Source organism: Procambarus clarkii, chromosome 32, assembly GCF_040958095.1.
Source record: "Procambarus clarkii isolate CNS0578487 chromosome 32, FALCON_Pclarkii_2.0, whole genome shotgun sequence".
Taxonomy (NCBI): Eukaryota; Metazoa; Arthropoda; class Malacostraca; order Decapoda; family Cambaridae; genus Procambarus; species Procambarus clarkii.
The window spans coordinates 37,539,997-37,553,549 of NC_091181.1; the positions used below are offsets into that span (position 1 = coordinate 37,539,997).

A 13,553-nucleotide genomic window follows, 5' to 3' on the forward strand; every position below is an offset into this window, starting at 1 on the left:
ATACTAAGATATCAAAGTAACAGAGGTCAACAGTACTACGATATCATAAAGGAACATAAACCAACAGAACGATACAGTAACTGGAAGGGAAATGGGAAGTCATACAAGTTAAAAATTTATAATACTAAAAAAAACATAAACAAAAAGAGTCGAAATGTAAAACACAGACATGCACTCAACAACGACCAATCACACACCGCGTCTGGCACCAGCGGCGGCGGCGGCGACCAATCACTGAGCTAATCATCCATAGGGGTAACTTCCGAGCACGTAAATAGTGCTTGAGAGTGTGGGCGGCAGTCAGTAAGGGGCAAATCACAGAGGTAAACGGAACACTTTCTCATCTTCACGCATGTGCGAGTTTTATTTCTCAACTTCAGACGCATTTCCACATAAGCGATTATGTCGGTTGAGTTGGAGAGGCATATATATATATATATATATATATATATATATATATATATATATATATATATATATATATATATATATATATATATATATATGCCTGATCAATGTACATGAATATATATGAACCAATAGCATAGGTGAAGGTGAATTACTAGCTAGGTGTGGGTGAACCACTAGCTAGGTGAACGTGAGCCACTAGCTAGGTGAACGTGAGCCACTAGCTAGGTGAACGTGAGCCACTAGCTAGGTGAAGATGAACCACTAGCATAGGTGAAAATGAGTAACACAACAGAGAAAACAAACTTTGTGAAACAGACCAATCATGCAATTTGCGATGAAACGAGGCAAAACAGAGAAGTCAAAATTGGGAAACAGATACTAGAAGATCCTGTGATCTCTATGTACCAGAGATGTGCGCTAAGAGAGCTGCTTCCTGGTAAACCTTAAACTAAACTATGCAGAGATGGGTTAGTTTCCTTACTACCCAAGACTCGTGTAATAACGTTAGTATGGCTACTTTTGTGCTTTTATTTGCAATTGTCAAACTTATTTAGAACCCAAATGTGTCGATAATTAACTATGTTTACATATTCAACTGCTGCAGATAATGGCTCGAGAGTCCGTAAGCAGCAGGCGACCGGTGCTGGTGGTAGTTGTGCTGGTGATGGTGGTAGTTGTGGTGATAGGGGCTCCTGCTGGTGCCAATGTTGTCCCTCTGTCCCAACACTCAGGTATGTGATGTCCTCAGCGTCACGCTCCCATCAGTTATGTCTGAAGCACCATGTGAAGTCACCACCATCATGCAGGATCACCAGGCCAGTAGCACCATGTCAAGTCACCACCATCATGCAGGATCACCAGGCCAGTAGCACCATGTCAAGTCACCACCATCATGCAGGATCACCAGGCCAGTAGCACCATGTCAAGTCACCACCATCATGCAGGATCACCAGGCCAGTAGCACCATGTCAAGTCACCACCATCATGCAGGATCACCAGGCCAGTAGCACCATGTCAAGTCACCACCATCATGCAGGATCACCAGGCCAGTAGCACCATGTCAAGTCACCACTATCATACAGGATCACCAGGCCAGTAGCACCATGTCAAGTCACCACTATCATGCAGGATCACCAGGCCAGTAGCACCATGTCAAGTCACCACTATCATGCAGGATCACCAGGCCAGTAGCACCATGTCAAGTCACCACTATCATACAGGATCACCAGGCCAGTAGCACCATGTCAAGTCACCACCATCATACAGGATCACCAGGCCAGTAGCACCATGTCAAGTCACCACTATCATGCAGGATCACCACGTCAGAAGCACTATAAAAGATCACCATCATTTGAGCTTATGTTTCAGTTATCTAGATTTTCTGGAATTTTGTTCTTTTCTGGGAGACACCGAGTGGCAGGCACTCAGAACCACAGCACGAGTCTCCATACCAGTGCCAAGTGTGTTCTGGGAGACACCGAGTGGCAGGCACTCAGAACCACAGCACGAGTCTCCATACCAGTGCCAAGTGTGTTCTGGGAGACACCGAGTGACAGGCACTCAGAACCACAGCACACCACAACAGTAATGGCACATTGCTCAACACTACACCTACATACTACATACTCCGTCAACATCCCAACGCAGTAGTTAAACAGTCGCCCGGCGCTTCGCGAACGCTTTGGCCTGGGTTCGTATCCTGGCCGGAGAGGATTGACTGGGCGCCAAGTCCTTAACTGTAGCCGCTGTTCATCCAACAGTGAATGGGTACCTGCTTGTTAAACGATTTAGCGTATTCGTATGTTGTATTCCAGGGGGTAAAAAATTAGGATTAAGGACTTGCCCGCAACGCTATGCATGCTAGTGGCTTTACAAGAATGTAAGAACTCTTTTATATATAAATAAAAACTAAAATATACTCCACTTGGATAGAAGGAACACGTACACACTTGGACACAAGGAACACAGCACCATACTGACCAGTACACCACACCCTTCTTCTATCTCACACCACACCCTCATACTAACCCTCACACCACACCCTCATACTAACCAGCAGCATCACAACCTCATGTTCCCAGCAACATCACAACCTCATGCTTCCCAGCGCAAAAGTCTTCGAGCCTACAGGTTCACGATATAATGCAACTATTACAGGAACCATGGCCCAATGTGGTGCCAAGCAAGATCCGCTGCTGGCACTCTGCTTCCATACGCACAGCCAAGTAGCAAGTATAAGCCAGCTATTAAGCCCTGGCTTAAGCCCTGGGCTCTGTCTTATACATAAATATCTCCTCTTCGCAATCTGATCGTCTCCTGTTTCCATTTGATCCCCTTAGGTCCAAGTCCAATGGACTTGCTGTCGGTGGCAGGTGGTGCAGTGGGCGCGGTGCTGGAGGCTGCCTCTCAACCCACCTGCTCTCTCATCCTCCTCTCAGATGGCACCGCCTCACCATCCACCATCTTCAAGGTGATTAGTCTTGTGTAGACTCCACCCACTATATGTTATGTTGTTTCCACCCACTGTATGTTCCATGTGGTTTCCACCTACTGTATGTTCTATGTGGTCGCCACCTACTGTATGTTCTTATGTGGTCGCCACCTACTGTATGTTCCTGTATAGCTCAGCACGCTGCATGTTCTTGCAAAGCTTCCACCTGCTGAATGTTCAGAGAAATTTTCATTAAAATCTTCATAACAAAGTGCTAAAGTGTTGAGGTGTTAGGAGCATCGATCATCAGAGTGATGGAGGTCGCCCATCACCTAGTACTTAATCTTTAAGTATACTGCACTCAGAGTATACTCAACTCTCGGTGTAAACACGTCTTGAAGTACACCTTATGATGTGCTAGATGTTACGATTAAATATTGACATAAATGATCAAGCTTGAATTCATCACTAAATTTTGTAGAGAAGGACATGTCAAGTGTCGTAACTATTAATTTCATCTGAGTTGATGAGACGCGTGACTTAACGTATTACTGTGTTAACAACATGTAATCACACACTGGCTTAGCTGTGTTAACAACATGTAATCACACACTGGCTTAGCTGTGTTAACATGTAATCACACACTGGCTTAGCTGTGTTAACATGTAATCACACACTGGCTTAGCTGTGTTAACATGTAATCACACACTGGCTTAGCTGTGTTAACATGTAATCACACACTGGCTTAGCTGTGTTAACAACATGTAATCACACACTGGCTTAGCTGTGTTAACATGTAATCACACACTGGCTTAGCTGTGTTAACATGTAATCACACACTGGCTTAGCTGTGTTAACATGTAATCACACACTGGCTTAGCTGTGTTAACATGTAATCACACACTGGCTTATCGCGTTCTCCTCACGATTGCCTTGTCTCAGTTCGACCTCATTTCAAAGAGTAAATTGTTTATGTCGTAAACTGTCCATTTACTTGGATTGGTCGGTTCAACAACGGCCTCCCTGCCTCCAGGACCGTGGTTCTATCACCCCTATGGTCCAAGTGGATAGGTACCGTTCCTTCAGCCCGTCTTCTTATCCCAGCTCCTTGTCTTCATATCCCTTCTCAGTTCACTATACTTTTTGTTGTAGCCTTGACTTTAAACAGCCTCACAAAGCACTCTAAAGTGACATAGTGTCTTGGAGGGTATGTGATCCTCACGAACCTACAATAGTGGGCTAATTACGCAGCCCACTCTGCTGCCTAGCCCAAAAATTAATGAAAACCTGAGGAGAATGAGCTGGGATATAAAGACGAAGTGGAGCAGTGCCAAATATTTGGACTATCGGGGATCGAACGCAGACTTGAAAGAAGTGAAGTCGTCGCTCTACCAACCAGTCCATATTTTACCCAATTCTAGATTTCACTCATGCAATAGAAGACCAATTTGAACGGTAATTTTCACGTAAGTAGGTTATGTAACTTATAATCCGCAAATACAAAATTACATAATAAAATGATACATCGTTAGATATGTTACATTACGTAATCTTCCCAGGGTATGAGTACGTGGCGAGGGTGCCCCTGGGGCGCGGGGGTGCTGGAGGCGCGGACGGACGGTCTGGACCCCAACAGGACGAGCACCTTCCTCTCCCAGCTGGTCCTCCAGGCCCGACGGGTAGGTCACTACTGCCGAGGCTGGCAGGTCACTATTGCTGAGGCTGGCAGGTCACTACTGCCGAGGCTGGCAGGTCACTACTGGTCGAGGCTAGCAGGTCACTACTGGCCGAGGCTGGCAGGTCACTACTGGTCGAGGCTGGCAGGTCACTACTGGTCGAGGCTGGCAGGTCACTACTGGTCGAGGCTGGCAGGTCACTACTGGTCGAGGCTGGCAGGTCACTACTGGTCGAGGCTGGCAGGTCACAACTGCCGAGGCTGGCAGGTCACTACTGCCGAGGCTGGCAGGTCACTACTGGTCGAGGCTGGCAGGTCACTACTGGTCGAGGCTGGCAGGTCACTACTGCTGAGGCTGGCAGGTCACTACTGCCGAGGATAACAGGGCACTACTAGTGAGGCTGGTAGGTCACTATTGCTGAGGCTGGCAGGTCACTACTGGTGAGGCTGGCAGGTCACTACTGGTGAGGCTGGCAGGTCACTACTAGTGAGGCTGGCAGGTCATTACTAGTGAGGCTGGCAGGTCATTACTAGTGAGGCTGGCAGGTCATTACTAGTGAGGCTGGCAGGTCACTACTAGTGAGGCTGGCAGGTCACTACTAGTGAGGCTGGCAGGTCACAACTAGTGAGGCTAACAGGTCACAACTAGTGAGGCTAACAGGTCACTACTAGTGAGACTGGTAGGCAGAATCTCCTATATTGCACACTCCCACCATTATTTGCTTCGATTTTGTTCGACTAAATATCACCACAAACATTTCGAATATCCATTATTGGTCACATCTATGCTGGCCACTATCAGCAACATCGTGCACTATTATCCAGGGAAGCCAGGAAGTTCCTGGCTTCCCTAAGTTGAGCATTTTATAAGTTAAGGTTGAAATCAGGTAATACCACTCCGTTTTATACAATTCAAATGATGTTAGGAGTCTCGATAAACGCATAGTTCACTAGACCTGGATCCATCAAGCAGTTATGTAAGTACTGGCGAACTCAATCTTTGGCGGCTTTGTTTACATATATTAAGAAGTTAATGAGCTCCGAAGCACCAGGAGGCTGTTTATAACAATAAAAACAATTGTCTGGGAAGTTTCAATGCTCGTCAACTATTTAATAAATGTAAACAAAGCTGTCAAAGATTGAGAAAAGTTGATAGGTTCGAAAGTAGATGCATATAAATGCTTGTTGAATTTGCGTGCACTTTTTACTAACTGTTATAATAAATGTAGCTGGAGGGTTGCTCATTCTCTCAGGAATCAGTTGGATTAGTCTGTGTAATGATTTAGATTTATTTAGCCGATTCCTGATAGCGTGTTAGCGCATCGCCCCTGACCTCTACCGGCGATCACAGTAACCTCCGTCACATCACTTGTTGCCTCAGAGTAAATATGGATTATAAAAACGAATTTGAGCCTTATCATTATCTCTAATAAAGTTAACAGCTACTTTAATCAATCTCAGGTCGCATGTAGATGAAGGGCCAATTAGAGGTACATAAAATCGTTTTCAATTACCCAAATACAATTAAGGAAAGGGTTAATAAGAACAGAGAAGGAGAGGATAGAAGTCCGGGAAGCGTTTATATATTATTTTGTAGAGATTGTAATGAAGTCTTTGTGCGGGGAAACAGGGCGAAAACTGGAGATCTGAATTGTGGAACATAATAAAGCCTGTAGAACCATGGCTGGCACCAGTGCTGTAGCTTAAAAAAAATATCACAATATTGATTTTAAGAAGTGTGAAATAAGCTATAAAAGTAATAATATTAGAACCAGAAGGGTAGAGGAAGGAGTTCTAATAAATACTCTGAATACTTTCGCTGGCAACAAAAGGTTTACTTCGGAGGATAGCTTTACTATGAAATGACTGAATGAAGCAAAATTAGATCTCAATAAGTGGATGAATGAACGCAGTCCCAGTAGCCGCGTTCATTGGGGTATGGAGAGGGGTTACGATGACAGCATCCAGATGAACACCTCGATTAATAACAACTCCAGTTCCCAGAATAGCATGATTACGAAGAGGAAACATGACCATATTTCCTTGGAAGACATTACCGCAGGTACATTGCCAATCGGGAATAGAGGTGACAGGGTTTACGGGCTCACCATAACCCGTGCTACATAGACATTTCGTTCTGAGTAGCTAAATCTAAAACAACAATAGGATAGCAGCCTCTTTAGACGTTGAGATGTAAGTCTCGTCCTAATCACTCACTCAAACCTTGACAAAGCACTCAAGAGTGTGAAAGATATTGTGTACATTCCTTACATAAATTTCACAAATACACAAGTGTGGGTTTTTATCCTATGTTATTTTGTCTGTGAGAAAACATTACCATTACCAATTAATAATGGTGGTAGCGTCCTTCTGTGTGTACGATGTGTCTACTTAAGTGTTCTTAACAAATTTTCCAGGTGTGGGTGCGTGTATAATATGGCTAGTATAGTGTTTACAATGAGCTTCCCTGGATGACAACCAGGTGGGGCTGTGTCCACAATATGCCTGATAGAGTGTTTACAGTGAGCTTCCCTGGATGACCACCAGGTGGGGTTGTGTGTACAATATGGCTAGTATAGTGTTTACAGTGAGCTTCCCTGGATGACCACCAGGTGGGGCTGTGTGTACAATATGGCTAATATAGTGTTTACACTGAGCTTCCCTGGCTGACCACCAGGTGGGGCTGTGTCCACAATATGCCTGATAGAGTGTTTACAGTGAGCTTCCCTGGATGACCACCAGGTGGGGTTGTGTGTACAATATGGCTAGTATAGTGTTTACAGTGAGCTTCCCTGGCTGACCACCAGGTGCGACTGGGGTCATGGTGTGTGTGGGTGGTGGTAGTCAGTCTTGACACCACCTTCCTCGCCGCCTTCGCTGAGAGGTCCCTCAAGGGGCGCCTCCTGGCGTGGGACACCAAGCTGCTGGTGGTGACTCGTCTCCCCCTGACACAGCTCCACGCCCTCCTCTCCTCCCACTGGACCTTCTCCATGATGGCCGCCGTCTTCCTCAACCTGGAGCCCACCTTCAACCACCTCAGGTAATGTGCACCATCTTGTTCACTCTTTAGCCCATGTTCAATAACCTCATGTAATGGACATTTATAAATACCATTTTGTTTACTTTGAATAACATGCTGAAAAATAATTTATACACAGTTTGTGAAAAACATGCTGAAAAACCTTGGATAATATACACAATTAAATCTATGTTGTTGACATTTGAAGGAATTGCAAATTAAATACATATACAGTATAGTGATCCAAACTGTGTATAAATTATTTGCAAACAAACGGTTGACTTGTAAAAATACTTTAAAATTGAGATGGGACGAGCAATAAACTCGTGTCACTCCCATATTCAGTCGTCACTCGTCATACACTTGACATGGACATCACTCCAACAGTGACTCTCCTGCGGTCGACAGGTTCGGGGTGTTCACCTATCTGCCATATACCTCCAGGGGAGCCCAGGTGGTGAAGGTAGCCTCGTGGACGGCCGCACGCGGCCTCCTCATCCAAGACGGTCTTTCCTTCTTCATACCAAAATTTTCCAAGTAAATATATTCACGATTTGATATTTTGTCGACGCCATTAGTCCTATATCGTCGCCAAGCATACCCACATTTGAAACTTGAAATCATATATATGAACGACTATAGCATGCCAATCTAAAAATAACATTTGACACTATTGTACAGCCACAAAACAAACATGTTTACTATATTACACGAAACTGTTGTCACTCGCAGCTTTTACGGAGCCACAGTGAACGTCACTGCCTTGCCGTTCGCACCCTTCTGGGACGAGCTGAAGGGCCCTGGCAACACTACTGTCTACACTGGCTCAGACTACCTCATGCTGATGGCAGTTGCGGGCGCACTCAACTTTACCATCAATGTCGTTCCTACTGATTCGTGGACGGAGGTGAACCACAGTGCTCGACACAGTCATGTCACGTGAACCACAGTGCTGTGGGGAATTTTGCCCAGCAGGAGTTTGTTTGTACTGTTAACTTACAAGTAGAAATCTACCTTAATATTAATTATTAATTGACGTGAACTGTATGATGCAAATGGACTGAATTACCTGTATATTGGTTAGTCCTACTGGGGGTTATCCTTCCATAAGTAGGGGGGTTATGTATACGTATGTAGCTTATACCACCAGTTCATAACGAACCCAGAGTCTGTCAGTGTAGACTACTTATCACATGCCTCTGTATAACTAACCATCCTGTGTGATGGGGATTTTTTAGCATCACGTAGCTAGCTTTTTGACACACTGTACTCACCATCATACAGTCTAGGGTAGGTACACAAATGCAGATGTACCCAATGTATTAATAAAAAAAATCCAAACTAAACTCAAACTAAAGTATACAAATTAATGCTTTCTGGATCTATAAAAAATACGATTTTAACAACGAATGTATATTCCTGTGATTGATGATATTGAAAAATTAATACTTTAGTGGTTAATTACATTTGGTTAATAATGCACTAAATGCATGTTTATTTGTACGCAAGGAATTATGTACATGTGTACAAAACCCTAAGACAATAAAGTGAAAGAAACCTTTGAAAAAAAAAATATACCACCAGTGGTGGGTAACAATAAACTACGAAATGTTAGTTAGGTTCCTACATTATGTTAGTTGAACGGTAAGGCTTATCTATAAGAGTCGCAAAGGCCTGGTAATAGGCACGAGTTTCCATCTGGTAATCCTGGAACCTTGTAGGTAGAAACACTATGGTGACTTAGGAAGCCTCGTGGTGCACCAGGTCGACTAGATAATGTCCTCTCGTACTATACCTGCCAAATAAGTGATAAGTAATACACTGTTACCACTACAAACATATTCTAAGTTGGATTTGTATTAATAATGTGGCTTACGCATTTTGTTTAGAAAGCAAGCGTCATAACCGGACAATGTTAAAGAGATCATGACAATAGCAAATAATATAAACTACAACAATTGCTCAGAAATTACACTTCCCTGTACAATGAGTTCGTTGGTTGGGCGGAAATGTTTTTTTCCTGTATCAAAAACTCGGGATTTGCGACTAATGGCTGGCAATTAAGAGATAAAACGTGTAGGCGTTTTCTCTGCCAAGCGCTCAGGGTGTGCTTCTGGTCTCAACACCTCCCGTCTAATGGCGTCTCTCCCCTGCTGGGGACGCTACCTCTGCTTGGTTCAAAATACGTCATTATCGACGTAGGGAGAGAGACGCTTGATTTACTGTTTATTTAGGTACAGTAACTATTAATAAGTACTATTTTATCGTATTTAGTCTTCACATTGAAAGTTTTATGTTACTACAAGAGAGAGACGATACGTATTGTTTATTTTGCATGTGGCACCATCCCGTTCTCTCTAGAACGCTATCAAATCCGTTCTCTTTGATAAGTTAGTAATATTAGTATGTACCTGACATAACCGTTTTAACTTGGTATGTCAGGGGTTAGCAGATAGTGTCAAAATTTCCGACAAGTGCTAGCCACAGTCATGTCACGTGAAAACCCGGTACTTGGGTCGATCCGGGATCTGTCCACAAAATTTCAAGGGAAATAACGATAAATGGCAATATATACAGCACAAATATATATAAGTAACGATAAATGGAAACATGTACGGCATCCCAACGAATGTCAACACATCCCTTGTCTCTCTCATTGTCACTGCCTCTCTATGTATATTTATTATATAATGTATACTCCATACTCATCCTGTGATCAGTAGATTGTGATACACTTAATACTCATCCTATAAACAGTAGCGCCAAATTATTACAGAGGGCACAAATGGACTTAATCGTACCCCCAAGGGATGTTGACATTAGCTTTAACAATTTACGTGCAGACCTTATATTTCCCTATAACAATAGGTAACTCAACGCGTGGAGGAGCGCGTGTCGTTCATGGCCACGGTGTACCACAACATGCTGCCGGAGCGCCTCCAGCGCTTCGACTACTCCTGGGTGTACGAGTACGGCTCGCTGGACTTCAGTATGGCTCAGCCGGGCTTGAAGCAACAGTGGCAGGGCCTCTACTACCCGCTGTCGGACGTGGTGTGGGTCTCTGTGCTCCTGGCTCTGCTCGCAGCTCCCATCGTCTTGATTATGGTTAAGACGTAGTTCCTGTGCTGTTTATTAAGTATTTCTTACTGGGATTATATGGTATAGCGTTTAGTGTTGGGCTTAAGGTTTATAGCAATCTCTGGAGGGTTATTTAGGGCACCACAAACTCACCTACCAGCAAGAATACTTTAGTCATGAGCATAATTGAGTAATTAAGTAAGCTCTCAATGTATTTACACCAAGTGGGGATGGTACACCTCTCGGTATATATCCAAATTCCTTGACCAATAGTCATGTGTGTTTAACATTTATCTTCATAATTAGGCTGTACGGGACAATGTAAACTTTCCATTAAATTTTGTCAGTTTCAGATGTCATTTTATACTTATGTTTTAACAAGTGCATTTTGACTAAGTTATGTTATTAATAAATACATGAAGGTGTAGCTTTGGCACAAGAGCTGTGAAGTCGCTCTTGTTAGTTCAAAAACATTCCTAAGCCTCTGTATATATTTTCTTTGAAATGAGCTTCTTTCTGAAGTTTAAGTGAAAGCCACGAGAATGGAACAATTTAGTTATACAATAAAATGTGTGAAAATCAGTGAAATGAGACTTAAAAATAACCAATTAAAATTGGTAATGCGAAAATTATGTGAATTGGATTTAAAAAAATAAATAATAATAAACATTAAACTGGATATGTGTGAATAAAGTGCCACATAAGAGTACAATTTTACCACCAAGAAGTCAAATAATGCCACATAAGGGTGAACAACGATAACAAAAAAGCGAACACAAATAATTAGTTCTTAAATACAGAACCACTGGTACAAAAGTCCTCAGGAAGCCTATCAGAAATTAAAGCTTAAGGCACTAAACAACCTATCCTGTTTAGTTATTACTCATTGTAACGATGTGAACCATCTTATATATATTAACATAGTGGACAATTAGGAACCAGAATTTGGTACTATTGAATTTGGACAAACCTGAAAAAGTTTTGTATTCATGTTGCTAATAAAACTTAACCTAAAAATCCTAGGCCTAATACTTATGTGCTATACTAGGCCTAAGAATATATAAGTTTGGTTTTTAGCTTTATTTTTCCGGACTGTATAAAGTGAATAGTACCAAATTCTACTATCTAAATTTTCATTACGTCAGTATACGTATTATGGTCCGCATAGTTACAAAAAGTACTATCTAAACAGGAGGATGGCTAGCATTAAGGGGCCAGAGTAGGCTGGGGCGAGGAACACGTAGTCAGTCAAGCATGAAAACCCCCAACAGAAAATATTGTAATAATCTATAATAACTCCAGTTTCACTCTTGAGATAGGCTCCTTGCTGGTCGGTCCAAAATTTTGAGGAACCGGTATGTTTATTTTATTAGTTTTTTGAGTACCGTTTTTGTCAGATGGTTCAATCTTGATCCTAGATTTATATGTTAAAAGCCTACATGGTTTTACTCTTAATTTGAAAATAAGTAAATTTGTTCCAATGTTTTCTTACCAGATGATTCTGGCGCCAGTTGAAATGTGCCAATAAATTATTTAAATTAGTAATTTGCAAGAAATAAAGTAAAATGTCGGTAGGTCAAGAACTACTTTGAGTCTGTCCATAGCTCTTTATATTTCAATACTTCGCGTATTTCATCTTGTATCACGTTCGAGACTTTTACTTCTGGTCATTTTGATGTATACATGTTGTGTTATTTAATGACTAAAGTGTGCTCAGCTATTGGCCTGGTGTTGTGATAATTAACTTATTTCTCAAGGTTCACACTCAATTATTAAAAAAGTTTAAATATTTCTTTGTATTGAAATACTTTCATTATATTCTACTGTCTTTGAGATAGAAGTCTCGTTATACCCCCATCGATTCCTATAATTTATGGAATACCCTACTTATTTCAACATTAAATTGACTTGAGATAAAATGCGCAGAAACTAAATTAAAAGGGAGGTAAACTTCAAGCCCATCTACTGAGGGGTTATTGGATAATGGTGTCTCTGGCCCCCTTCACAACATCTTGGTTGTATTTGCAGTTGCGAACACCTTACAACTCTAGAAAAACAGGCGACGAATGACTATGCATAGAGGATTTTTATTTGGGCCAACACATATAAGTTCATTTAGAAGTTAGCTTCAATTTACATATAAATTTTGGTTATGTGCTGAGACGGGGGTGATGTAAATACATACTTCAGATTATTCGTACGAGCGAGCGTAGAGGCGGCGTGGACCGGACGGATGGCAGCGTTGTGGTTCACCAGCTGACGGGGATGTTGCTGGGTCAGAACCTGCCACGACGACTGCCCACCACCAGCTCCTGTCGTATACTGGTGATGGTGTGGCTGGTGTTCGGTCTTATCATAGGGACGGTTTACCGTGGCAACCTCACCGCCTTCCTCATGCTGCCTAAGTACCCGCCCCGAGCTGAGACGCTCCAGCAGCTTGTTACTGCTGCAGACAGGTAGAGCACTAAACCTCCTTTTCGCTGTGTACTATATGAGAGCGCCACTGCTGAAGGCAGGTATTACGCACCTTCTACTCTCTATCTGTCTGCTTTACGCAGGATAACGATGCCACCATACGGAGCAGAGTTTAAACATTTCTTCAGCAAGTCCGATTCGAAAGTATTCCAGAGATTAGCAGAACTAATTAACATCGTTCCTTCTATAGAAGTTGGACTACGACAAGCCATTGAAAACAAGTAAGTTGCAGGTGATGGTAGTTGCAAGGTATAAATGAAAGCAATGTTTCGTAGAAGCACGCACTAGGTCTAAGACATTAACAATAAAAATACCGAGTTAGGAGAAAGACAAAGGTAGAGAAGATAACGTGGCCTTGAATGTGTTGTAGAAAAGTATTTTATCGCTTGCTAAGCCACAAGGCGGTCGCTGGTGACATTTTAAGATAGTTTACAAGTTGTTAACATTCTTAGAATGTTTGGTTA

The 13,553-nt window shown here is 42.5% G+C and overlaps 1 protein-coding gene across 1 annotated transcript in view; it reads left to right on the forward strand.

The window, feature by feature from the left end:
- The first annotated feature begins 454 nt into the window (after positions 1-454).
- LOC123759543 (ionotropic receptor 93a-like) overlaps positions 455-13,553 on the forward strand; it is a 33,355-nt gene continuing 20,256 nt past the window's right edge. Inside the window, exons 1-9 of the mRNA XM_069334908.1 lie at positions 455-1,146; positions 2,758-2,896; positions 4,402-4,521; positions 7,325-7,557; positions 7,945-8,073; positions 8,269-8,443; positions 10,405-10,641; positions 12,805-13,070; positions 13,173-13,310. Of these exons, the coding sequence (XP_069191009.1) occupies positions 1,019-1,146; positions 2,758-2,896; positions 4,402-4,521; positions 7,325-7,557; positions 7,945-8,073; positions 8,269-8,443; positions 10,405-10,641; positions 12,805-13,070; positions 13,173-13,310 (1,565 nt within the window). The 5' untranslated portion in view covers positions 455-1,018. The remainder of the gene's footprint in view (positions 1,147-2,757; positions 2,897-4,401; positions 4,522-7,324; positions 7,558-7,944; positions 8,074-8,268; positions 8,444-10,404; positions 10,642-12,804; positions 13,071-13,172; positions 13,311-13,553) is intronic.